General features: G+C 34.0%; 4 protein-coding genes across 7 annotated transcripts; 1 reads left to right on the top strand and 3 right to left on the bottom strand.

Moving 5' to 3' along the window:
* Nucleotides 1–1,694: 1,694 nt before the first annotated feature.
* LOC109542420 (lipid storage droplets surface-binding protein 1) lies at nt 1,695–4,500 on the bottom strand. Of its 2 annotated transcripts, none has more exons than XM_019911656.2 (6): nt 4,393–4,500; nt 2,972–3,121; nt 2,717–2,914; nt 2,424–2,591; nt 2,237–2,328; nt 1,695–2,064 (listed from the first exon to the last, which is right to left on the bottom strand). In XM_019911656.2, exons 2-6 carry the CDS (start codon nt 3,116–3,118, stop codon nt 2,058–2,060), a joined length of 612 nt encoding a protein of 203 aa, XP_019767215.1. In that variant the 5' UTR covers nt 3,119–3,121; nt 4,393–4,500; the 3' UTR covers nt 1,695–2,057. The 2 variants fall into 2 exon arrangements, with proteins under 2 accessions (XP_019767215.1, XP_019767207.1); XM_019911648.2 differs by having other exon boundaries at nt 2,424–2,603.
* Nucleotides 4,501–5,338: 838 nt separating this feature from the next.
* LOC109538751 (cytochrome P450 4g15) lies at nt 5,339–12,065 on the top strand. 3 transcript variants are annotated; one of them, XM_048661492.1, is made up of 7 exons: nt 5,339–7,020; nt 7,479–7,713; nt 8,789–8,927; nt 8,983–9,224; nt 9,280–10,011; nt 10,068–10,259; nt 11,710–12,065. In XM_048661492.1, the coding sequence occupies exons 2-7, from the start codon at nt 7,497–7,499 to the stop codon at nt 11,883–11,885; spliced, it is 1,698 nt and encodes a 565-aa protein (XP_048517449.1). In that variant the 5' UTR covers nt 5,339–7,020; nt 7,479–7,496; the 3' UTR covers nt 11,886–12,065. The 3 variants fall into 3 exon arrangements, with proteins under 3 accessions (XP_048517449.1, XP_048517446.1, XP_048517443.1); XM_048661489.1 differs by having other exon boundaries at nt 5,339–6,954; XM_048661486.1 differs by having other exon boundaries at nt 5,339–7,713.
* LOC109545851 (cytochrome P450 4d2-like) lies at nt 12,061–14,938 on the bottom strand. Its single transcript, XM_048661500.1, has 8 exons — nt 14,760–14,938; nt 14,464–14,664; nt 14,226–14,411; nt 13,789–14,138; nt 13,327–13,395; nt 13,036–13,210; nt 12,352–12,525; nt 12,061–12,298 (listed from the first exon to the last, which is right to left on the bottom strand). Exons 1-8 carry the CDS (start codon nt 14,905–14,907, stop codon nt 12,123–12,125), a joined length of 1,479 nt encoding a protein of 492 aa, XP_048517457.1. The 5' UTR covers nt 14,908–14,938; the 3' UTR covers nt 12,061–12,122.
* Nucleotides 14,939–14,947: 9 nt separating this feature from the next.
* On the bottom strand, nt 14,948–20,948 carry LOC109545850 (glutamine-dependent NAD(+) synthetase). Its single transcript, XM_048661484.1, has 15 exons — nt 20,700–20,948; nt 18,530–18,682; nt 18,363–18,465; nt 18,202–18,310; nt 17,991–18,152; nt 17,812–17,936; nt 17,552–17,755; nt 17,345–17,495; nt 17,124–17,292; nt 16,782–16,932; nt 16,578–16,725; nt 16,416–16,525; nt 16,172–16,365; nt 15,944–16,091; nt 14,948–15,890 (listed from the first exon to the last, which is right to left on the bottom strand). The coding sequence occupies exons 1-15, from the start codon at nt 20,843–20,845 to the stop codon at nt 15,789–15,791; spliced, it is 2,175 nt and encodes a 724-aa protein (XP_048517441.1). The 5' UTR covers nt 20,846–20,948; the 3' UTR covers nt 14,948–15,788.
* Between the last annotated feature and the right edge of the window lie 3,836 nt (nt 20,949–24,784).

Here is a 24,784-nt window from a genome sequence, read left to right on the forward strand (position 1 = left end):
GCGGAAAAGGTAAGTTGCGTAAAAAATATATTGATTCACTCAACTTAAATCGAGAAAAATTGGATATGACCGTTTTAAATGGAACGGTCAGTTTTCGTTTTGCTGGCGGAGCCTGAAGATTTTTTGAGTTTTGCCTGACAGCCTCATTAAGTTAATTAAAATATATCAAGCCAAAAAAACATTTTTTTCTCGCATTAGTTCATACATAACATTAAAAAAAGCAAGGTTTTTTGGGGTTTAATTAACTTAATAAGAGTAATTAAAATGATATGAAGATTTAGTAAGAAACACTTTTATCTAATCTATCTTTTTTCTGTCTTATCATTCTTCCGCAACACTGCATAATTTCCGTTTTGCGTGTCTGTTTAACGTAGCAGCGCGTAAATCGCTTAAAACTGTGCCAGAATAGCGACAGCAAGAATCGCCATTGTAGTCGTTTGGATTCGGTTATTTTAGAAAAGTGGCATGAATCTGTTTTTTTACACGAAATTGATAGATTTCTGCCACTTGTTTACTGCCTAACCATTATCAAATTCTAGGAAAAAACGCGAACTTTAAAAACCTTTAAACCTTAAACTGTGATATTTTTTTCTTCTAAGTCCTGCAATAAATTATCTTGTTTTTTACTTTTTTATATGGAAAGTTGCTTTGAAACTTTGATCATTAAATCTAGAGGATCAAACCTGGAACCCACGAATTTTTCCAATTTTTCTAATTTTCTTATCTAACTTTATATTATATTCGTCTTCCGCTTTTTTCCTGGTAATATTTAGATTATTTTCGAAAAAAGCTTGTAAGTTCTGAGAAATAGACAGAGGTGCTATTTGTGCAAAAATTGGTCAATCGACCTTTGGCAAAGGAATAACGCACGATAATAACAAAAGTATGTTTCAACTTTTTTCTCCAAATTGCTATTTTTCATTCATTCGTAAAAAAAAGTGCAGGGCTAAAGAGTGAAAAATGATAATTTGAAAAATTTGGAGGAACGAATTTACTATCTCATAATAGTGACAATGGAACGACGGAAAAAGTATAATAATTTACGATTATTACATTCATTTTTCCAATTCCATCTTCTATTTCACATAAAAGTGTTTTCTGCACTTTTTTAGAGAATAAAAATTCGTGCTGCAATAGACAATTTTGCTACTTTCTGCTTGGCGAAAGGCATTAATTTAATAATTCGACTGAATTATACATTTTTGCATGTAAAAAAAATTAGATAATTTGTTCCTGCTTTAGCCACTAATCGGGACAGTAAATAGAAAATTAATCTATTATCTACTCCAATAAGGGCAATGATTTCAGATTTATAGTGTCCAATTCAATTTTTCGAGTATGATCTAACATCAAAGCCCAAACTGCCGCTTAAAGCGGGCAAAAGAAAAAATAATTTTTTATTTGAAATAAAACTTTTGAAAGACACCCTTTGCATCATTATGACAGTTTTCTGTTACTAACCAGGTTTATTTTCTGACGTAAAATATGGGACAAAATTAGACCTCTGGTGCTTGAAACATTTTATTTTATATTTGTTTTTTTGTATATCCTGCCTCTCATAAAATTTAATTATTTTTGGATTAAACATTATTTTTATACTTTGAAACTGGTCAAACCATGTATGGGTATACAGCTCTTCTCTAGTGGAATTAATTATTCCCCTAAAGTGAGTACACTGATAAAAAAACAACGTCAATGATATAAAATATTTATTATAAAGATTGCAAAAAAATAAATGTGACAAAAAGAATTCGCAAATGTCGAATTGTAATTTTCCTAAACAAATTATTGGCCACATTTATCACATTTTCCACCTATTCTAGACAGTCTTGGATCCAACATCCATCTACTCGTATTAATGACTTATCTAAATGAATAATGAACATACTTTGTGGTTGTTAAAGAACAATGAGAGTAGGAATTTAAAAGAACACCAAATTTCAATACAGTAAAACCAGCCGATTAAAACAGCGCCTAATAAATAATAATTGCTAACATTAAATTAAAAAAAAACTTAAACTAGGTAATCTTGTAGCTTTGCACCCTTCCATAGAAATTCAATGCCTGAAAAACATTAACGTATTTAAAAAAAATACATGGTGTTCGGTTATTCGACCACACAGATTAGCTTTTTTCAATTTTCCAATAGATAACACATACAATGATTGTAAAATTTTACAAGTTTTACCCATTAAAAACACTTTCACTTGTGTAAATAAATTTAGAAAATACATACTTGCAAGGTGAAGATTGTTCCGGCTGCTCAGTTTCAGGTTGACTCTCTTGACCTTCTGGAGCATCTTGGTTTCTGTGCATGTATTCATCAACCTAGAAAAGAACAACGTCGTTAAAATCAAATTAAGAAATAATTAACAGTTTAAAAAAATATTAAAAAACAATTTTACAAGCTAAAAGAAACGTACCCTATGCTTCACATTTTCAACAATGGGTTCCACAATTGGTTCTACAATGCTTCGGGTTTTGTTCACAGCAGGTTCGATAACATCTCGTGCTGTTTTCACTGCGGGTTCTACAAAGTGTTTAGCAGACTCGACTGCGGGCGACACCAAATCCTTCGTGCTGTTGTAGATCTGCATAATGAGCTGTTTAGGAAGCAGTTATTTAGGTGGTGATGATGAAGATGGAGGTTATTGATTAGCAATTAGAAGCAATAAATTTAACGAATCAATGAGATGAGCATCCGAATCAAACGTACTTCTCTGGGTGGAAGCTTCACAGCGGGCACTCTGGTTTCCACATAGTCTAATCCAGAGCACAAGGCATCATCCACTTTCTTTATGGGGCCTTCAAAGTTTTTTATAACTGGAGTAGCGTAAGGCTTGGCAATATCGACAGCCTTGAAAGCGGTATTTTCAGCTGTTTGTAGAGTCCAGTTCGTGACACTGTTGAAATCCTGCAAAGATCTACAGTAGAAAAATCGATGTTTTTTTGGATAAGCTCAACCGATTACTTTGACTTTTTCGTAAATATTGTGGGCTGTTTGAATGGTCGATTCAACAACAGGCAATCTGGCAAATCGGTTCACCGATTCCATGCATGTGGCCGGAACAGTTGCGGTTTCCTCGCTAAGTTGGGGAGTGTTCTCTGCTTCAGACATTTTCTTCAACAAAAAACATTATATGAAAAAACAAAAATCTTCGAATCTGATCAATACAGAACGATTATTGTTATTGATGATATCAAGTGCATCAAATTATCAGAGGATGCTGGAAAGTACAGTTTGACGATAGAAAAATCATGTTTTGGTGTGCGAAAATTAGTAGCGATTTCCGATGAAACATGTTTATGAGCGTTAATTACATTTGTAATAATATAATTTATCACTATTATGTGGTTTTCATTTTCTTCGATTATTCTTGATAATTCGAAATAGTTTACTAAAAATTTCAAGTTGAAGATTAGTAGTTAAATAATAAAAAAAGAAAACTTTCCGAGAATCAACCGAAAAATAAAACAATTGAAAAAATGAAACTGATGAGTTTTTCGAGTTGAGCAAACCACCTCTGAAGATGCAAGCCTCACCTCAAACCAGCTTTAGGGAATATTGGGAGTTATTGAAATTTATTCAGCAGTTTATTTGAAAATTGCGTACATTTTAAACTTAATTGTTAAATTTCCAACGTATGTACTAAAATTGAACTTTATACAGCATGTAGGTACAAAGCGAAACATTTAAGGAATCCACGTTGCTTATCATGAGGACGACCTTCAATTCAAAAATACCACTTATTTTCATTGTCAACCACCTAAAACGTGTAGCAGCATTTTGAAGACTTTGAACATTGTTTTTATGACGCTCAATTTAGTAAAATATTGGTTAAGATGGCACTTTGCTGTTAAATAAAGATAGGGCGACAGAAGCTTGAGATATGCTCGAGATAAAGAGATATTATTCTATTATTAATATGACCCTAAATCATTTAAGATATGCAGGTTCTCGACCTTCGCGGTCGTTGAATAATCGAATGTTGTTTCAAAACGACATTCGAAAATCCCAACTTACATTACAAACATCTGAAGATAAAATTTGTGAAAGATATTGCTGAAAAACACATTTTTTCCTTAAAAATAGCTTATTTTTTGTGATATTTCCGCAATAAAAAATACACATTTAGGTAATGACTATTTAAGACGCAAAATTTCAAAAAATTGCCAAATAATTTTCGTAATTTACATTAGTAAGTTTTTTACTTAGAATTAATTATTTATTTAGTTAAAAGCTAGATCAACTCAAATCGTGTCGATTTAAAAAAATAAGCAGCTTTGAAAAAAATTCTAGAACTTTCCTTGCTTCACCTCATTCGGAAAAAAAAACATAATTATAAAAATATACATTGTAATACGTTTAACTAAAAGCAAAAATTATATTACCGATTTGTGAGGAATAAAATTTAAAACCAAGAAAAAACACTGATAAATACAAAGTGTACGCGCACAGGATCACGTTAAGTTTTTAAATGCGTTCTAAAACGACAAGTTTTAATTTAAACCTTGTTGGCAACGTGATCATGTACAGTTTATTCCGTAGAAACGGTACTACCAACTGTACTTTGAACCATTGGCCTATACAAAGGTTACTCGTTACTTATCAGTGATCTTGATAAAAAAATTAGAAAAAGTTGATAATGGGAAATAATCCAAAGGTGGAATTCCAATGTAGAACAGTTTGATGAAGATCAATTTTTTTGTCTTTGATGGAAATTGAATAACGCTCGCACGTTCCTCCTATAAATGAACCATCGAATCTTAACGATAAATTGCAGTTATTATAAAAAAAAATAATATTTATTTGTCCTGTAATCGTAACCATTGCTCAATCTTATAAATCACCTGAAGAAATTTTCAAACGTTAACATAGCGAATATTTACAAGCGTGTCATATAAAAAGAAATCCCATTGAAGCAGAGAACTGTGAGCAAATGAAGCCCAATCTGTTGCCCATTTTCTATCCAAAAACACATTTTCATCATGTTCTTGTTTGGAAATTCATTTTCTTCTCGTTTTATCAGAAAAACTCGATTTCAACTAAATAATAAAAGTTAATTATTTTGCTGCTATTCTTTTTCGCTTTAACATATCAATGAGTTGCTTCCAATAGAATTTTTGCAAGACAATTTTTGGAAAAAAAACTTGTATATTTTATTATCAATTTTCGTCGATGAACATGTTCTAAGGAATCGCTTCTAATGTCATCACGCTCTTTCAATCGAAACGTTTTCAGAACATATGACTATTGACTATAGTTTCTAGTACTACCAGAAAATTCCCCCCAACTCATACATTTACTAGATCACTAACGTGTTTTATGGACATTTGCCGGTATAAAACTTACGCTACAAGTTCAAAGTCCACAATGTCCAGTCTGGTGATTACGATGATTAATACAATTGATGATTTATACAGTTTGATTACTTTATATCCACCAGGATCCAACGATTAGTCTATTATGATTCTTATTACTTTAGTACTGGTGGAAATATAGATTGAAAATTGCGCTTCTAAAAAGTTCTATAGAGCATAAAATGAGCGTTTATGTGGAATAAGTCGCTTGAAAAATTTAATACAAAACATAAAATAATTTATTTTTATAGGGAGATTTATTGTTGGTTGCTTGATATTTTTTCAGCGTAAAAGCTACTACTTATAAAAATAAGTATTTTTAAAATTTTACACGTACAAAGAACACGCACATACATATATGAATAAGATCTAGATATTTCTGCAACCAATTTGCAACATAATTTTAATAAATTTCAGTGTTTCCTATACTTGTCCAAAAAATTTGCAGTAAGTATTGATCGATTATTATCGAATCTTGATGTAAACAGAGTGTAAATGAGCTAATGTATCAGAGGATTAGACTAAAGCGCATTAAGTATTTTATTTTAAACAAACATATTTTTTGTCTGTTAAAATATATGAAAAATTCCGCTGTTTTATCCAGTACAATTTTGATGTTTCTTGCTGAAATGAAAATATGTTCAAATATTAATTTGACTGCATAGGAAAACACCGTTACATTTAATTAAACACACTAAAGTGTGCATTTTTTAGCAAAGTAGCTCTGAGGATGCAAGCCACTCGTGCTGGCGAAATGTTAGAAAATAAAGTCTTGCACGGCCGCCTAAAGCGGTGAAAATCTTAGCAGGTTCAATTTAAAGGCCCACAAAAAAGATAAAATTTCTGATTTCAGTATTTCTAGAAAGTTTCTTTCAGTTTTGTAATTATAATGAACTCAAATTCAACTACCTAGTGATATTTTGAAATCAGAAAAATAATTGAATAGAGAAAGCACGCAACTTTTTATAAAAAATGTGGCTGTGGTTAAACTACATTTTCGACAATTTCTTATATAAACCGCACAAAAATAAGATGAATCATACATTAAGGCAATACTTTAAAGTCGAGGTAAATTTTGGAAACACCTCAAGCTGAAAACTAATGAGAACCAAACAATTTTAGTGAAAATGAAACAATTTTTTTCTAGTTAAAAGAGCATCAATCAGCTCAACGTTTCATTTTCTAGAGTAGGTCAACTAAGAATTAAAAACATTTCTACTTTTGGCTTCCAGTCCATGACTTAATCATAAAAATTATAAGAAAATACTTGGCCGAAAATACACGAAAGAAGTCCACTGATTAAAATAAAGCAACATTTGGAAGGGTTTAGCGACACACTTTTGTTCAGGATCAGACATGTGTATAATGCAACAATTTTCCCACAGCAAATTAATTTTTTTCTATGTAAGTATAACACATCAGAATCATAGGGTGCCATCTACCGTCATCTACCTTATGGTTTTTACGCTGAAGACTAAACAGGTTTAAGTGATGGAAGACGTGTGGACGTCTGTTCGTGCAAAAGTATAAAAATCAAAGCAAGACCATTTATTAGCACTAAAGTTAGTGAGGCGAGTGTATTACAAGTTTAGTGTAAGTGAATCAGTAAAGAGCCTCAAATTTGTTAAAACGTGGAAGATATTTGAACACCTTCAACTGGTACTTGTGTATTTTTATGCAAAAAAATTGGTCAAAAATCCTTTATGCAAATTTTTAACAAACGTTTTTGAAAAACCATAATATTGCTTAACTTTGATAATAAAAATGATACTCTTCGCAACGCTTTTGGTAATTAAATACTTAAAGGCTGTTTTTCGTGTATCGTAAACTTACAGCTTTTGTCATTTGAGATTTTAAACCTAAAATATAAGGATAGGAAGGTTCAAAAATTGTCATAAGAGACAAATTTATTGCATTTAATAGGCGCTTTGTCAATTTATTTTTATACATCAGCTAATGATTCCAAAATGCCCAACGTTATAAGCAAACAATCAGTCTTGGAAAATTTCAACTTAATATCGCGTTTAGCAATTTTCGACCTAGAAAAAACACAAATTGCATCTTACACTGTCTCATTTTGCATATTTTGATAACAACGCTTATAGCTGTTTAAAAAGGTTCTAGAATTGACCAAAATGTCCTCATCAACAATCAGTCCAATGCTTTCATCAAATCCTGGCCCTTTATCTGCGACCAGCATGTTTTTTTCGCTACTCGTTCCGGTTTTAGCGTTATTCTATGTTTACTGGCGCGTATCCAGACGCCACATGATAAATTTGGCCGAGAAAATTCCTGGACCGAAAGGCTTACCCATCTTGGGCAATGCTTTGGAGTTCATTGGAAATCCTAATGGTAAGCAGTGATTTTTTAATTTCCTTATATGCCTGATTATGTGTACTTGTTATTAATTTGAAGCTGATATTTCGAAATAATTAAGTTTTTTATGAAAAACCTTCTTTTGTTTTGACTTGACCCACTCAATTGCGCTCAACATATTTTTTTAAATATGAAAACTTTTTGTTTTCTAGTATGCGTCTTTTTATTTCCCAGTAAGTAGGGATTTTGATAACGATTAAATAGAAAAATTTGAATAAAATTTACGACTTTTCCCTCAAAGCTCAAGTCGGTGTTTTAAGCAATACTCTTACTCTTGGAAAAATACCTCAATTGCCTTGCAAAAGTAGGTGCACTGAATTTTGTCTTCAATTTTCATTCAGTCATTTTGCGTAACACTATGCTTAAAAGTACCAACATTTATTCAGCTTTTGTACTTAATACTTTCCAATAATAAACATTTGTTTTGTAAGTAATCTAGTGAATGTTGTTACAAAATGATATTAATATTTTTGTTATTGTTTAGCATTAACAGCAGTCGTGGTTGGTTTCATTATTTCATAATTTTTGCGTAACAAAAACAAACAGAAAAAAATCTTTCACTTCTGACCAAATAGAACGCTAAACATTAAGGAGTTTTAAGCGTTTGAAGAGGGCTTAATCGACGTTTCAGCCCCCATTTGATTTTTTAACATGACCCCAATCAAGAAATGCACCATATAGGTATAAAAACAATTCGTTGCATAATGTTATGTCCTATTCAAGTAGTTCACCTTAGCAGCGATACGCAATTGCTAGCTTGAAGAAGAAGGTTAATGTTACATTTTATCCCATAAAAATCTGTTGATAGTTGCAATCATTGTATTACTCGCTTGGAACAACCAGTATTTCGCCTTTATATGGGCATTAAATTTGTTATGTAATTTTTGCTTTACATCAACTAGAATTTATGTAAAGGTTCCAATTTTTCACATGGGGAATTTTTTATCATCAATAATTAAATTAAGAAGTAAATAGAGCAAAGACAAAATTAGGTAATAGATAAAATAAAATTTGTCTAGCAACTGGTGGTTTAACAAATTAATGTTTTCAGAAATTTTTAACACTTTTTACAAAAAATCGTTTGAGTATGGAAGAACTGCCAGAGTATGGGTGGGACCAAGACTACTCATTTTCATCACCGATCCTCGCGATGTTGAAGTGATTCTGAGCAGTCACGTGCATATCGATAAGTGAGTCTTACTGAACTCGCATTAGCAATAATTGGCAAGCATCCAATCCATTCAGATCGCCAGAATATCGATTCTTCAAGCCATGGTTGGGTGACGGCCTCCTCATATCAACCGGCCAAAAGTGGAGAACTCATCGGAAACTTATTGCGCCCACTTTTCATTTGAATGTACTCAAGTCGTTTATTGATCTCTTCAACAAAAACAGCAGAGAAACTGTTGAGAAAATGAAGAAAGAAGTGGGAAAGGAGTTTGATTGTCATGACTACATGTCCGAGGCCACTGTTGAAATGCTTTTAGGTAAAACCCGGTTCCTTTCCGGGGAAAACATGCAACTACAATTTTAACGTTTCAGAGACTGCAATGGGAGTGAGCAAGAAAACCCAAGATCAAAGCTGCTACGACTATGCAATGGCAGTGATGAAACTTTGCGACATCCTTCATTTGCGCCACACGAAAATCTGGTTGAGACCTGATATACTCTTCAATCTGACCAACGCTGCTAAATACCAGAAAAAACTCATAAAGATCATCCACAGCTTGACCCGCAAAGTCATCCAAAAAAAGAAGGCTGATTTTCTCAAAGGCATTCGAGGATCTACAGCAGAAGTGCCTGAAGAGTTAAAAGCTCCAAAGTGTGAAACCAAGGCTCCCAAGCAATCAACTGTTTCGATGGAAGCTACTTCTTATGGACAATCAGTGGGTTTGAAGGATGATCTCGATGTGGATGACGATGTAGGTGAAAAAAAACGCATGGCTTTTCTGGACTTGATGATCGAAGCCTCTCAAAACGGAGTAGTGATTAACGATGAGGAAATCAAGGAGCAAGTGGACACCATAATGTTTGAGGGACATGACACAACGGCAGCCGGATCCAGCTTCTTTCTATGCCAGATGGCTGCCCATCCAGAAATCCAGGCTAAATTGATACAGGAAATCGATGAGATTTTCCAAGGATCTGACCGGCCGGCCACTTTTGCCGATACCTTAGAAATGAAATATCTGGAGAGGTGTCTCTTGGAAACGCTCAGGCTGTTTCCTCCGGTGCCAATAATTGCTCGTCAGCTTCAACAGGACGTAAAACTAGGTTTGAAGAGCTTGGGAGGACCATAATTTGATGAGTTTAACAGGACTGTTTTCCAGCTTCAAATCCTGATCATGTGCTTCCTGCTGGAGCCACCATTGTAATCGGCACGTTCAAAATTCATCGACTGGAGGAGATTTATGGGCCGAATCCGGAGCAGTTCGATCCAGACAACTTCCTACCGGAAAAAGCAGCCAGCAGACATTATTACTCTTTTATTCCTTTCAGTGCTGGACCTAGAAGTTGCGTAGGTCAGTAACTTTATTTCCACACACTTTTCCTATGAATTGAAATATGTATTATTTTTTCAAGTTATCTTATAATTAAGCTGTTTCGTTCTTATATATTCTGCAACTTCGTTGTTTGTTCGTTTATTCTCGTTTAGTTTGATAATTTTCGTTTATGTCAAAGTCTTTTTTTCAAGCATCCGGTGAAATTTTTTGCTACCCTTCATTTTTTTTCCAATTTGGTTTGATTGGATCTTTGCGAAAATCAATATTTTATCTGGTGTTCGAGCAGTAACTTTCAGTTAACAGATTTTTCTTTAATAGTACCTTTACATAAAAAAAAACATTATTATGCAATATTGGAAGGGTTTGTTGAAAGCAAATACTACTAATATAATTTATATTATTAGTCTCTTTCGGCACTTTTAATACCACAAATTTCCTGACTTTCTTCTTAATTTTGATTTAATTTCCTAAATCCTATCCTGGGTCTCAGTCAAAGTGTGAAATAAAAATGTTGAATATCGTTTATTTGATTATGTTTCGGCGAGACAACAGCGCCATCATCAGATTTAAAATTTACACAAACTCATAATTGGTAAACATTACGTTCTTTTAGGTCTTTGCTGTCTTGAAACTTAAATTTGGTTTTTTTAGAAAAGAACGTAATGTTTACCAATTATGAGTTTGTGTAAATTTTAAATCTGATGATGGCGCTGTTGTCTCGCCAAAACGTAATCAAATAAACGATATTCAACATTTTTATTTCACACTTTTCTCATTTTTCTCAAGAACTAATGAATGTTTTGACGCTTTATAAATTATACTTTTTGTACAACATATTTTAATTGTAAATTGGTGTTTGTAGTTTGTATGAATTTTAAATCTGATGATGGCTCTGTTGTCTCGCCGAAACGTAATGATAAAAACGATATTCAAAATTTTTTACTTCACACTTTGACTGAGATCCTGGAAAGATAAGAATATAATTTTTTGCTAATTATTTCATTCATAACGTAGTTACTTTACCTTTCTAATTCATCCATGTTTTACACTTTTTTCTTATTGGCCGTTATCTACTTGCACAAATCTGAATGATGGCATAATTATTCAAGTTAAAATTTGCAGATAAAATAACCGAATCAAAAGTGATGAAGAGCATTGAAAAGCTTTAAAACCAAAATATGAAAAAATACTTATTTTCATATAACATAAACCATATCAGTTTGAAAAAGATTGAAAATAAAAGGTTTAATTACTTCGAAACTCCTAAAATTGCCTTTTTAAATTATGCTAGGAAAGCCAAGTAATTACAATAATATTTAATCAATTTGATTTTATAAAATGAAAAAATGATATAAAATTGTAAGAGAAATACGCTGATAAAAGTAATAATTCACCAGCACTTTAATATTAACAAAAAAAAAAGATCTTTTAAAGGCGTTTGTCGCTTTATTTGATTTTTATATTTCAGGTCGAAAGTATGCGATGCTTAAACTGAAAATACTGCTCTCAACAATAATGCGCAGCTACAAGATAAAATCAAATCTGAAAGAAACCGACTACAAATTGCAAGCCGATATTATCTTGAAGAGAACGGATGGATTCAAAGTCATTTTAGAAAAGAGACAACCCATAGTAAAATCGTAGTTTTTTTGCCTAGTTTTGCTATTTAGTTTTAACGCATATTTTTATTACACATTAAGACAATGTGTTATGTTAAGACCTTTCTCCTCTATATTTATATACTTATTGTTGTTATACATGTCCTGTAAACCGTATCTTTGCACGTTATTATTATCTAGGAATTATTATATTATTTCAATTGGATCTAAATGCATTTTATTTATTACACCCCTCGGGTTTTGAGATTCATCAATCGAACTTTTACACATTTTCATCGGTCACGCTTCTTTTTTTAAACCCAACCCAAATTCCATTGGCGGAAAACAGCACCAATTTCGGCCTCAGATCCAGCTGAAAATCTGGAACTTTCACCACTTGAAAGTTCCTGATTATTTTGGATAAGGCACATTTCATCTCGAGCATTGCAAATTCTTTCCCTGCAAAAACATCTTAAATTAACCAGTTCGAAGGATTAAAAAGCATTTTTTACCTAGACATTGCCGAGGTTTTACGCCAAACGGGATATAAGCGAATGGATCAATTTTGGTTTCATCTGCAAATCTTTCAGGATTAAATTTGTCTGGTTCCGGAAAGTAATTCGGGTTGTGGTGAAACGCGTGAATGCAAATGTTTATGTTCAGCATAGCTGGAACTGTTTTACCCTCTAAAATATTAAATAACATCAGGTCCAAATTATAGGAAAGTTGCCAATTTTATTCTCATCCACTCTCAAAATATGTGATTGCAATGCAAGTTCTAAACCGCAGTTTTGTAAACAAGTTTTTTTAAAATCTTTAAGTTATTTAGTAAGGGATTTGTCAATAAATTTGTAGTTACATTGTCGGCAGTAAAAAGGTTCGATTTATGTTTACTCAAAGTCTAGTCGTTTTCAAAGAAACCTGTTATCCTGGAACCGGAACGATGTAAAACTAAATATTTAACTTGCAATTAAAGCAGGTTTAGGAAAAAATGTTTACAAGAAGCTATTTATTTATAAAGTTATGAAAACTCGAGCAAGTTTTAAGGAACGTAGCATACTTTGCGGTTTACTTCTTCTTCACCGAGTCGTCGGAATAACCGACGCGACAATTTAATGTCGCTCCGATTATTCCGCTTTTGCGTTGACGATTTTCGATATTAGTTAAAGTTTTTCAGTACAATTCCGGCAAATTACCATATTGCAAGTCTTTGGTGGCTCGTTTTCCGATACAGGGAACAATGGTGTGAAGTCGCAACGTTTCCTTAATAACCATGTCTAAATAAGCCATTTTATGTAGAATCTCATAAGTTACTGATGCGTTATTCAACTTTCCGCTGAATATTTGCATTTGTTCTTCAAGCAGTTTTTCCTAGAAAATCACAACATGAACGAAATAGAAAAATATAAATTAGTTGACCAGTCGATAAATTAGTCCACTATTTTCAAGGAAAGTTTCCACATTTTTAATCATTGCTAATCTCTTACTTGAATACTTGGATTTTCTGCTATTTCATAGAGTACCAACGACATAGCAGAACTGGTCGTATCATACCCCTAAAAGAAACAATCAGAATCAAATATTACCTGAAATTTCATTAAATGATTGGAAACAAGTGTAGTAATAAAAATACGAAAGGATAATTAAAACGAAACATAAAATAACGATGCTATAGTGAAACATAAAACTTTGCAGTTTAACTGCTTTATTGAACTTATTTTATGGCAGTTGTAAAAGTCTAAAACATACGTTTCTGGTCCCACACAAATCACTATTTAAGTGTATTGCAAAACAATTTTTAATAAATATTTTGCGGAAACTAAGGAGATAAGCAATAAATTAAAAATCCAGTTTGCCACCAAGAAAATCTCACCAAAAAATTAAATACGTTGTGTACCAAAATTACACTGTACACCAAAATTTTCTGATTTGACTCAAAATATAGTTACCGCAAAAGTAAAGCTATTGATGTGCGCTCTCAACTCACTGCTGCTCAGCGTTTTTCCCTCAATCTCCACCTCCATCATCAAATCGAGCATATCTTTTCTTTCTTTCGCATTTCCAATTTGTTGCCTCTCTTGGTGTTTGGCTTTGATTATTTTATGCAACATTCTATCAATAACTGCCAAATTTTTCTTTTCCTTCTTGCAATCACTAGAAAACTGGTAAAAAAAGTCGAAATTCTTCATAAAGGATGTCATTCGGTTCTGGATCACTTCGCAGACGCTTTCAATACTAATTGCGTAGTTTGAATCAGCTGAATTCGCAAGGGAGCTTAAGGATACTCCCATTGCGGTTTCTAAAAAAAAATCGCGACTGATAAATTCTTCAAACTTCTGAGATTCTCTAATTTCAAAGTTTGCTAAGCTTGTGAGATGAAGCTCACCGCAAATTACATCTAAAGTGAATCTTTTCATTATAAGATGCACATTGGCTTTATCACCACTGAGGCCATTTATCTCTTCAATCAGTTGATCGCTCTTTTCCTCAAAAACCCCAACAAAGTTCCTGAGCACAGCCGATTGGGTGAAACTCGATGTCAGGGCCTTTCTTCTGGATAACCATTGGTGACCTGAATAATTTACCATTTTGATCATAAAAAAATAGATTTTTTCGAATCCTACCATCACTGGTCAGGAGGCCTTCTCCAAGCCATGGCTTTAAGTATCGGTAATATTTCGCTTTCCCTATGTATTTACTATGGCGGCATAAAAACTGCAAAAAGTCCCTATTTGCTGTTGCCAAACTGGGCTTTCGCGGGCCAATATATTGTCGAATTACTCCTCCATGATTAACTAAATTATTTGTAAGAATCGATAGAGCTTCTGAAAAAAACGTTTTAACAACAAACGGCAAAAATTCCGTGAATTTCACTGAATGAGAGCATTTGAAATAGTTTTTTTAGTGAATTTATACTAACTTTTAGGATCCACATAATCAAACACATGCCCCAAAACCGGTACAATTGGGGGAGCGGGAAACTCCTTGAGATGGTTGTAAATATTATGCAGATGCGTTATGAACCACATAAGCACTAGAGTCACAATGCAAAAAAGGAAAAAATACATAGCACTGTTTCTCCATGTACAATTGAAATGAAACTGCAAATTGGCTGAACGGAAAATTATATATTTTTTTAATGGTCGTGTTATCAACTAAATGAAGGTGTACTGCAACTGCGGTAACACTTAGTGTTATCTACTGAGGGTATAGTTAAGACAGCACACCATCTCCACATAGCAAAAACCAGCTTTTCTGTTGCTACATTTAATACAACCCTATCTAGGAGACAGTGTGAAATTATACTGTGTTTATTCGCAATGCACTAATTAAAAGTGCTAATGTTTCCTTGAAGTGCTGAAAGCGTGCTTTATTGTTGGTTTATGTTTATCCAGTTTTATCACAGAATACTTTGTGAACTACAAACAGCGAAAATTCAGAATACATCTTTAGATCGGACTAACTTTTTTAAAAACTAACATTCTATTGCTTTGGACGCGAAAGTGTCTACATATTTTCTACTCTAAAAGATAACTGATCTACGTTAACTTTCGCTGCTACATTTGTCTACTTGCAATTGCGTTGATAATCATGATTTTGGATATCGGATATTTACAAAATTGGGCTTAATACATTTTAGAGTAAAACTTAAAAAATAACTTCAGTATTTTCATCTTAAATCGCATATGGCATCAACATGAGTAAGAAGGTTGCTTCCTGAGAAATTCCCCGTAAAGGGTACAAACTCTAATAGAGATAGTAACATTTTCGTTAACAGATTTAGGCCTTAGAGTGAGTTTGGTCGAAAAACTGGAGTAAAGTGATTTCGCCTTGTTCAATTGACTTGCAAAAGAGCAACAAAAAAATCGATCTTTAAGTACTTGAAGTACTAATGATATGGCAGGATTCCTGCGAGTTACCTTGGGACCTTTTACACAAAAGCCCTATACTATACGGTTACACCCGTGCGAATTTTGGAGTTGCTGGAGGATTTCTTGGTCAGATTGCTGCTACTGGAAGCGCTCCTCTTCACACTGTTTAAGTAATCCAACTGCAATAAACCAACAATTAGACTTTATTTCAAAGTCTTACATTGATGCTCACCTGCTTATCAATGGCTCGAAATTGCCAAGACCAATTTGCTCTGTACAAAAACGGACGCAGATCAAATCTATTGTCATCGGGACTGTAGCATTCTGCATGGTAGGAGGGCGTCAATACAGTCATTTTGTGCCGATTAATTGCATAACAACTGAAAAACCACATGCAAATTCAGCAAATGCTTCATACTAGTGAAATGAATGACAATTTGCAAAACCTTGCAATGCTAACCGGAAAAAATGTTTCACTTTGTCCGAAACTTGCTTGGGAGTGCACGTATCAGACCAAGTTTGCACCAGCTTGCAGTACATGGAAAAGGGGCCGCAATTGTCGATTTTCCTCAGCTTACCAAACTGGCTCAGCTCACTGTATGTCATTCCCATGTCCTGCTCATCTGTTTGCGCTATTTGCCCCTGAGCTAAAGGCTGCGATTGAAAAAAATTAGGAACTCACAGCAAACCACATTGCAACTCACTTCTAATTCGGCTGTTGGAACGGCGTAGTAAATATCTCCAAGAATAGGAATGTTGAACTTGTCCTTTGCGTAAAGGATGAATTTGCGCAGATCGGTCTTCGAGATGCCTCCTATGGAAAAAACATTTTTTCAAAGGAACAATTTTGGGGTTTTTTGATTTACCTATGGGATTGATGTCGGCACTGGAACAATCATACTTCGTCATATATCCTCGTAATGCTTCATCCACATTAGCGGAACCGAGAACCAAAAGCCCTCCGGGCCTTCCTCGTGCCCAAAGCACCAACTGAGCAAAAAGGTAACTGAGAACCTATTTAAAAAAACCTTCCATATCGATTTGTTCATAACAAATTGAAGAATAGCTACCATTCGCACTCTGGCTTGAATATTTTGAAGCGCCATGTTTTGCCGGGCGCATCCTCCGTTTGCGGCAAATTTCGGAAATAGGCCAGTAATTACACTGAAGATTTCCAAACAGGCACTAACTGCTTTATCGATGACAATCTTCTGATGGTAGCTGTGAAAAATCCGGAGTTTTCACGTTTTCTCTAAGAATGATAATTGGACAACACATAAAACGGCAATGGAAGTTTTTGTGCTTGCTAGTAACGTACCCGATTAACGGTTTTTGTACCATTGGTAATTTTTTTCACATTTAACAACACATTTGCCCCTTCCTTCCATCACCTTTAATGAATTTAACGTTACCTTCCTATAGCTGCGGCCAAGCTATTGGCCCGATTTTTGGTTTCATGTGATGAATTTTCCGTTCCCATGTAGCAAGTAACTAGAATTCGATTGCAGAGTTCCTGGGCACTTTTTGGGGTATATTCCGCATCTGCGGTTATTCTCCTGACATCAGCTAACACTTTCGGATCTACCATAATTCAAATTACATTCTTCATTACTTCAATGCTCTGGTTCATTACCTCCAATCCTCTGGATATTGTCTACAATCATTCGACACATGGAATGTACGATGGTTGCTGTACTAGAAGAATCTATTCCGCCACTTAGAGGAAGAAAGAATCCTCCTTGACCTGAGCGCCTTAGGTAGTCCCAAAGCCAGCAAGCAGGACCCTAAGAGTATATCGGAGTCGAACTTATTGAAATAATTCCTTCGTAAAATATATTACTTGAACAATTTCTTCTTCGGGTGTTAAAGTAGTGAAGCTAATAGGATGCGCAGTCGGCAATATGGCGTCAAAGTCTTGGGACAACGAAAAATCCACAGCTATTCGAGGATAACTTTGACTACCAGATGCTAAGTCAGCTAAAGATCGTTTACTGTTTCTGTAGCATCTTATGTCCTCTAAATCTATCGTTGCAGTGATCACTTCCTGCCCAATGGAAATACGCTGATCAGCTCTAGAAAAATGTTGAAATGACTACCTACCACTTCATCCAAGGCGAATTGTTTGGTTCTAGAAATGATTGCGCCATTCAGAGTTATGGAAGAAGTCCCATCGAAATACACTCTTTCACCATCACAACCTCTGAGGTTACTAAACACATAACAACCTGGAATAAGCAGCAGCGGATGAAAGAGTTTTTAGTTGGCAATTAATAGTCTACCTCCGCATTTCATGGTGGCATTCTTAACAAGATCCGTTAAGATGTAGTTTTTTCTCAGTTGCGTATGGCTTCCAGAGCCATTGCAAATAATCTCAACTCCATCTAAAGACAGTGGGATGTGTTGGCTGGCTGAACACCACAGTTCTTCACATATTTCAAAGCCTGTAAAACCTATGATAAAGCATCCCTATTGAATTGTACAGAAGCTGACCTATGCAGGTATCTAAAGTGGAAATCACAGCATCGCCAAAAGGAACTGTTTTCTGGCCAGTTATAGCTGATATCATTCTAGGCAAGTAAAAATCCTCAGTAACTCTATCCTAGAACCGACGAAGATTTTATTTAATTTTTGTAATTCGAGGCGTGTTTTACTTTTTTCCAGGTGGAAAACCAGCGGTGCTCCCTATAGTTGCCTTCGCCAGCTAAAACTTTCTTGGGCCGAATGAGCAGAATGCTCTTGTTGAGGAACACTAGTCTAAAAATCCATTGTATAGACTTTAGGTATTGCGAAAGTCAAACTTACGATTTTCTCAAATTACCTGCAGTTGTAGGCAGCATTTTTGTGCATCACCGGAATGCCTACATCTATTAACATGTCTTTGCAAAGGGGCGCACTTAGAAGTTCAGCTAGTACTTCCCAAGAGTGCAAATAAGTGTCACTCTCGTAAAAATGATCTTGGCAATTGTAGCCACTGAAACAAAATAGCTTTATAATTTGCGTTGGGAAACTTCTTTGGTTTAAAGGCTGAAGATAATTAAACTGGGAGATGCCGACCACAAATGGAAAACAATCGCCGCTAGTGGAAATAAAGATAGAAATCTTAACAGAATCGAAGTCAAAAACGAGATAATGTTTTTGTACAGGAACTTTATTCAGGCGGAACATCTACATCTAAAATGACTTGTCCTGCCCGATTTCCGCACCTATTGCCTTGGAGGAAGTATTGGGCAGAATTATCATATTTTTTCGTACCTTCTCTCCAAACTTCCGGTTATAATTTCCAAAATTTTGCCTATTTGCCTTCTTGTCAATAAAATCCTTATTTCTAAGTCTTCTGAAGTAATTAAACTTATCACTTTTGTATGAACATTTGCTAAGCTGTTTTCGGTCTGTCTTGATTCAAGACCACCAAAACCAAAACGAGAATTGCGACTCGTTTTCTCAATTTGAGCATCATTTTTTGAAGTCAGATAATATTCTAACACCAGGACGGTTTTCGTGATTTTGGAGCGCCAAAAATCCCTCATATAAAGGAGAATATTACATAAAATTGTATTGATATCATTGGCAAAATCAGTCAGTTTTTTTGGTGTTGAAAGCAAATTATTTTCAATCACCAGAAAAATGAAAAAACATGAAACTTTGGTTTATCAGTTTATTTTAAGATTTTTGTTTTAACAATATTATAATTTTTGTAATTTTAGCTGTGTTTTGTGCATTGTGTGGAAATTGACAATTTTCCACAAGATTTACAGGGCCGTATCTGATAAACCTTTTCTCAATTTGCGCATAATTCGATTCGCATTCTGATTTTAAATGCCTTTACAAAATCAAATCTAGTGGCGTGAGATCTGGGTATCCAGGTGACCATTCATTTGATGTTTTATTTAGTGTTGGGCACTATCGAATAATTATTAAATAGTAAATGAATGATTGCAACTTTCGAATAAAATAATTCGAATTAATTTATTCATTGAATAGTGCGCGCAATCTAGTGCAGTGTAGGACAGTTACAAATTACAAATAACAAACTATAACACTCTGATGAGATTTATACCTATAAATCTCATCAGCGTGAAATTATGCGATCCATTGTTAGGATGATTAATAGACACCGCCCTCAATCTCCCAAGACGAAAGAAACGGAATTTTGGGGGCATGCGTTGTCATATTCCAAGAAAGGTTTTAGGAGCCTTGGATATGAACCGTTTTCTTTGAAAGTGGTAAAAGTTCATTTTGACATAAAAATAGTTAATCATCAAAATGAATACAATTTACTATAAACTTTTCCCAAAAATCTATTACAATTTTAATTGTTTTTATTATTACTATTTTTTTTATTTATTGGACATAAACCAAATTTAGTAAATTAATATTGAAATTAATTACATTTCAAATTAACTTATTAACTACTTCAAAATATCGAATATTTTGATAGTGTTAATTAAAACATGGCTATCGAATAGTTCGAATAAATTACAATTATCGAATAATTCGATAGTTCCCATCACTAGTTTTATTAAGTTTGCGCAAACATTGATATGATGATGGTTTTAAACAGAAACATACCATAACAGGTACCTAAAAGGCAATTAACACAACAAATTGCTTTGCAATTGACAGAAAGTCCAGAGTCTTCAAACAAGTTTAAAGTCGCATTGACAATAAGAAGCAACAAATAGTAAAGCTGAAACTACCTTCCAACTTAGAAAAATAAACGATACGAGCAAGTAAAAACAAAACACCTAAAAATGAAAATTAGCTATCCATGATTTTACTGCTTTTTTCTGTTTTGCTGGATTATTATCTAAGATAGTAATTTTGAGGTTTTTTGACCGCAAAGACATGTCCATATCGAAACAAAGTGGGCAATTTGCACTGAATATTCGAATATTCGTTGGTCAAAGATTCTTATACTTTAGCATCCAAATGCGTCTCTGAATATTTCAATGTAAAACTTCCTGTATCCATTTGCCTCTGATACTAACCAAATTTCTAATTCAGGACCAGTTCGGAATGTGGCCCCCATTTCTTTAGCGTCCATGATCGACTGTAAAATCCTATCCAGATTTCCTTCGAAATCCAGAGCCCATTGATTAAGTGTTGCAGAAGCAATTGTCACTTTTCTACCCATTTTCTTAAATTTACTACTTTTATTTCAGTGCAAAAAGTAACTTTCTAAACTTCGATGAGGGTTTGCAAATGTTACTATCTTGAAAAAAAAAATTATTTTAGAAGTAAGGTTATACACGTAGATAAAGACTGATTACAGATCCCATTATTATTATACAGTTATAAAGATCAGACTGTGGCGGCTTTATCAACTACCTCACAGGTGGCAGCAGCCAAACATCTTACCGCATATGAGCCACGCATTCCCTCTTGATTAATAATCCAGTCAGATTAGACTTTAAAAGGCTTGTTTCGGGCATTAAATGGATTAGGTACATAATTTATTGGAAGTTGTTCAGAAAGATGTCAGAATATTGGGACAATAGTTTGCGCGCGATTTCCGGCTGTGGAACATTGATTAAATAATCAAAGAAAGTGCCGAAAGCCGTTTTTTTGCGCATAACTTTTGGCCCGGTAAAGCTTTTGAAAAAAGTTTAATACTTTTTTCAAGTATTAAAAATATGTATCTACAATACGGCACAAACTAATCTAAAAGCCGTTCATTCGTTTACTCAAAAAAAAAACCGACAATATTAGCGTTTTTTTTTTAATTTTCTGTAATTAATTTAGTTTAAAAAATTGTACTATAACCTTTTGACGGTTTTTGTACATTTTATAAGTGGCATAAATTTTATCTTCAAATATTTATAACTTTTCGTTCATTTCACCTATTTGTTATGTTAAAAGTAAAAAAGATTGAAAATAAGTTTTTTTTGAGACGTCGGAGAGACTTCTGCATAGGACTATTTTAGTTGTAGAGAGTTATACTATAACGTACAATAAAGGAAAAATTGATTACTGAAGGGTAAATTTTTTAAACATTAAGTTGAAAATAAAGAATTTGTAATGTTAAAAGCTGAAGAGTAAATTGTATGCAGATAAAATATACACATTGATTACTTAATTGCTGATTTTAATGCAAATTTTAAGCGTTTAATTATTGCTCTACGATGATCTGGAGCTTAGGAATAAAATTATTTTACTTACTCCATGGCCTGACTGGCGAATTGACCTTTAAAAATTAACTAACTAGTTAAGCTGCCGTTTTATTGTCTCATGTTAATAAAATGTCTCTTTTATGTTGTTTTTATATGAACTGATTATTTTTCTATTATTTATCCATTTATTTATTTGGTACTTTTAATAGACAGTTGATTAGGCACCACTTTTTTCAGCCAGCGCTTTACGTACGAGTGACTACTTATTTACTTGTTACTAATTTCTGATATAATTTTTATCTGTGGGTTTCCGTATGGGGTTGACTCGGTACCACCTTCTTACGTGCCAAGCAAGGGCTTTGGTACCTTTAATCGAGTTCAAATTCAGAGTCAGTTTGAGCGAAATGGATATTTCTAACAGGAAATGAAAATAAACAAATAAAGCTCATAACAACTAACAAAAATATTAATGCAAAACTGACAAAACACAATAAATAATTAATTCATCATCATCATTTATTCGTCAAAAATTATCAAGAGTTTTCAAGGAGATTTTCCTCCAACCACCGATGACACACATACAGATTTTCAGCAAGATTTTCGATAAAATGGTGTTGCTTAAATACTACTTTTGGTGGAATCTCTTATATGGTTTCGATGTGAGAACAACCGAATTATACACCAGTTAGAACGATTTTCAATTTTTGCAGTGTTTCTTGGGCCTTCTTTATTAACCAGCCAATAAATATTTCGTTAAATAAATCCGAAACGAAATGATGTTTGTCATTGTTTGAATTATTTAATTGCTTTTTATAATTTAATTATTTAATTTTAATTAAGTTATGTTTCACTTCGCTTTAGTTATTTCATTATCTTTATCAATTTTATATGTCGATTCTTAGAAACTTGACAATCATTAATGAACACCGAAAAGTCGCTTTTTTCTAAAATTGATTTCGTGCTCAGCAAAGTACAGTCAGATGCAACATTTTCTCTAATTTACTTTTTACCAACACTTTTTTTCTAGGAACGTATAACTTAATTTTCTCATTTTTAAATTCGTAAACAATCATGTAATTTTAACGGTCGACGTTTCATTTTACATTCATTTAATGGATTACTTATAGAGAAACTTGATACTTTTTATTTAAATCAATAAGGCATCTAAGAATTGCTCTCATCTTTCATTATCAATTACATTGGATACCCGGCGGGTGCGTGTTTTCTCTCTTTTGTCCGTTTTCTGGACAGAAAGGAAACCATTCAATACGATTTGGAAGTTTCGAATTTCTGTATTATTCCTATTCTATATGGCCTAACATGGCATGTCCGTTTGAAATAGTCGAGAAGAAAGCTCAGTTCACTACAGATACGTTTTCATTTTATTAATTCATTAGGTGGAAAACATGTGTCGAAAATGAAGACCTCAGGGAAAAATATTGCTTATTTGTTGCTTGAAAAATTATTTGCTTTACAATTCGATTTATTTCAGTTTCGCTTGTTATCAATTTGATAATAGTTTGATTATCGATCAGCTCCCGAATATTGAATGATCTCATTTGACTTGGATGCTTTGGGAAATTCTTGAAAGTTTGCTTTCTTATTTAATTTTAGAGTAAATTTTATTTTTTTCTGGTAAAGATGGGTTAATTTTCCTCGTCCTAAAGGCAAAATTGTACATTTTTGTTGTAGCAGCTAAAAAATCACAAGTTGCCTTCCTAGTCTCTTTTTCATTTTACACAAACATTGTCAGTTGCTTCAACCCATCAGCATCTTCACACGTTCGTTTGTCTACTAATTGATCGGCTTCTTCGACTGACTGTGCATGTGTTATCTATCAAATAAACTACTTGTAGCAGATGATAAAAATCCACGTTTCCTATATTTCGATCGTTTATCTTCTCCACTTTAGCTGTCTCTTCATCTTCCATCGGCGCTGAGCCGTGGAAGTCGTGTCTTCGCCATGGCTCTGGCTGGCTTATTTCGGCCATCGCAGGTTGTTGGCCTCGACTTGTACCTCTCCACTTCCCGGTCTTTCACGGCCAAGTCGACAAACGTGCTTTCAGAAGTGAATGCCACGAGGCGCTCGCGAAATGGGTCGCCTTTACAATCATTTGTTTCCACTTGAAAACTTCTTCATCATGTTGTTTGTTGACTTTTTATTAATGCTGTGGTGGACCAAATGCAAAAGTAATCGCCCTACAACGACTTACATATTTATGTTAATGCTGCCTCTAGATGATGAGCCTCAGAGATCAGCAAAATTTACACCAAAGTAATAGTATAAGAAGTAAATTGGAATCAAAAGCGAAAACCAAGAAACAACCAGTTTTTGCTGTTAAGGAAGTTCAGTAGCAAAAGTTCGCAGCTTTTAAATGGGACCACTCGTTAGTCAAAATGAAATTTTCGACGTGATATTAATATCTCATAATGTTACAATAATTTACAGTCAGCCCACATCTTTGGAAGTCTTCCTCACTCTTCGTTAGAACAATTTCGGTGGCGAACAAAGAGCGGCGGAATCAGTTGCTTTATTTTTGCATGAGTTCTCGGACCAGCGTTTTGCTGAATTTTCTTAGAGCTTCAATGGCAGACAAGCCCTTAAGTTGAAGTGGAGGAAGTCATAGCTCGTGTGGGCCTTGGCTGAGGCAACGATGTGCCTCTATCTGTCTTGGTCTTCATAACTTCTCGACCATTCTTGATGCCCATTTTCCGGAGATCCGATGCTTTATTATCACGCCACCTTAATCTCGGCCTTCCAAGTGGTGCTCTTCCTTCCCATATTAAGTAGACTATTCTACCCTGTGGCTGTCTTCGTACGTGCCCTGCCCATCTCAACCTTGGTGCCTTGATGGGGTTAATCAGTTCTGATTGGTTCAATATTTGTCTTTGTATCCTGGTGTTTAGTGGGTTCGAAAATTTTCAGAGCACTTTTCTCTCCAATATTCGAATTACTTCCCCAT

Source organism: Dendroctonus ponderosae, unplaced genomic scaffold (assembly GCF_020466585.1).
Source record: "Dendroctonus ponderosae isolate FM_Combo_2020 unplaced genomic scaffold, Dpon_F_20191213v2 Dpon_F_20191213_1, whole genome shotgun sequence".
NCBI lineage: Eukaryota > Metazoa > Arthropoda > Insecta > Coleoptera > Curculionidae > Dendroctonus > Dendroctonus ponderosae.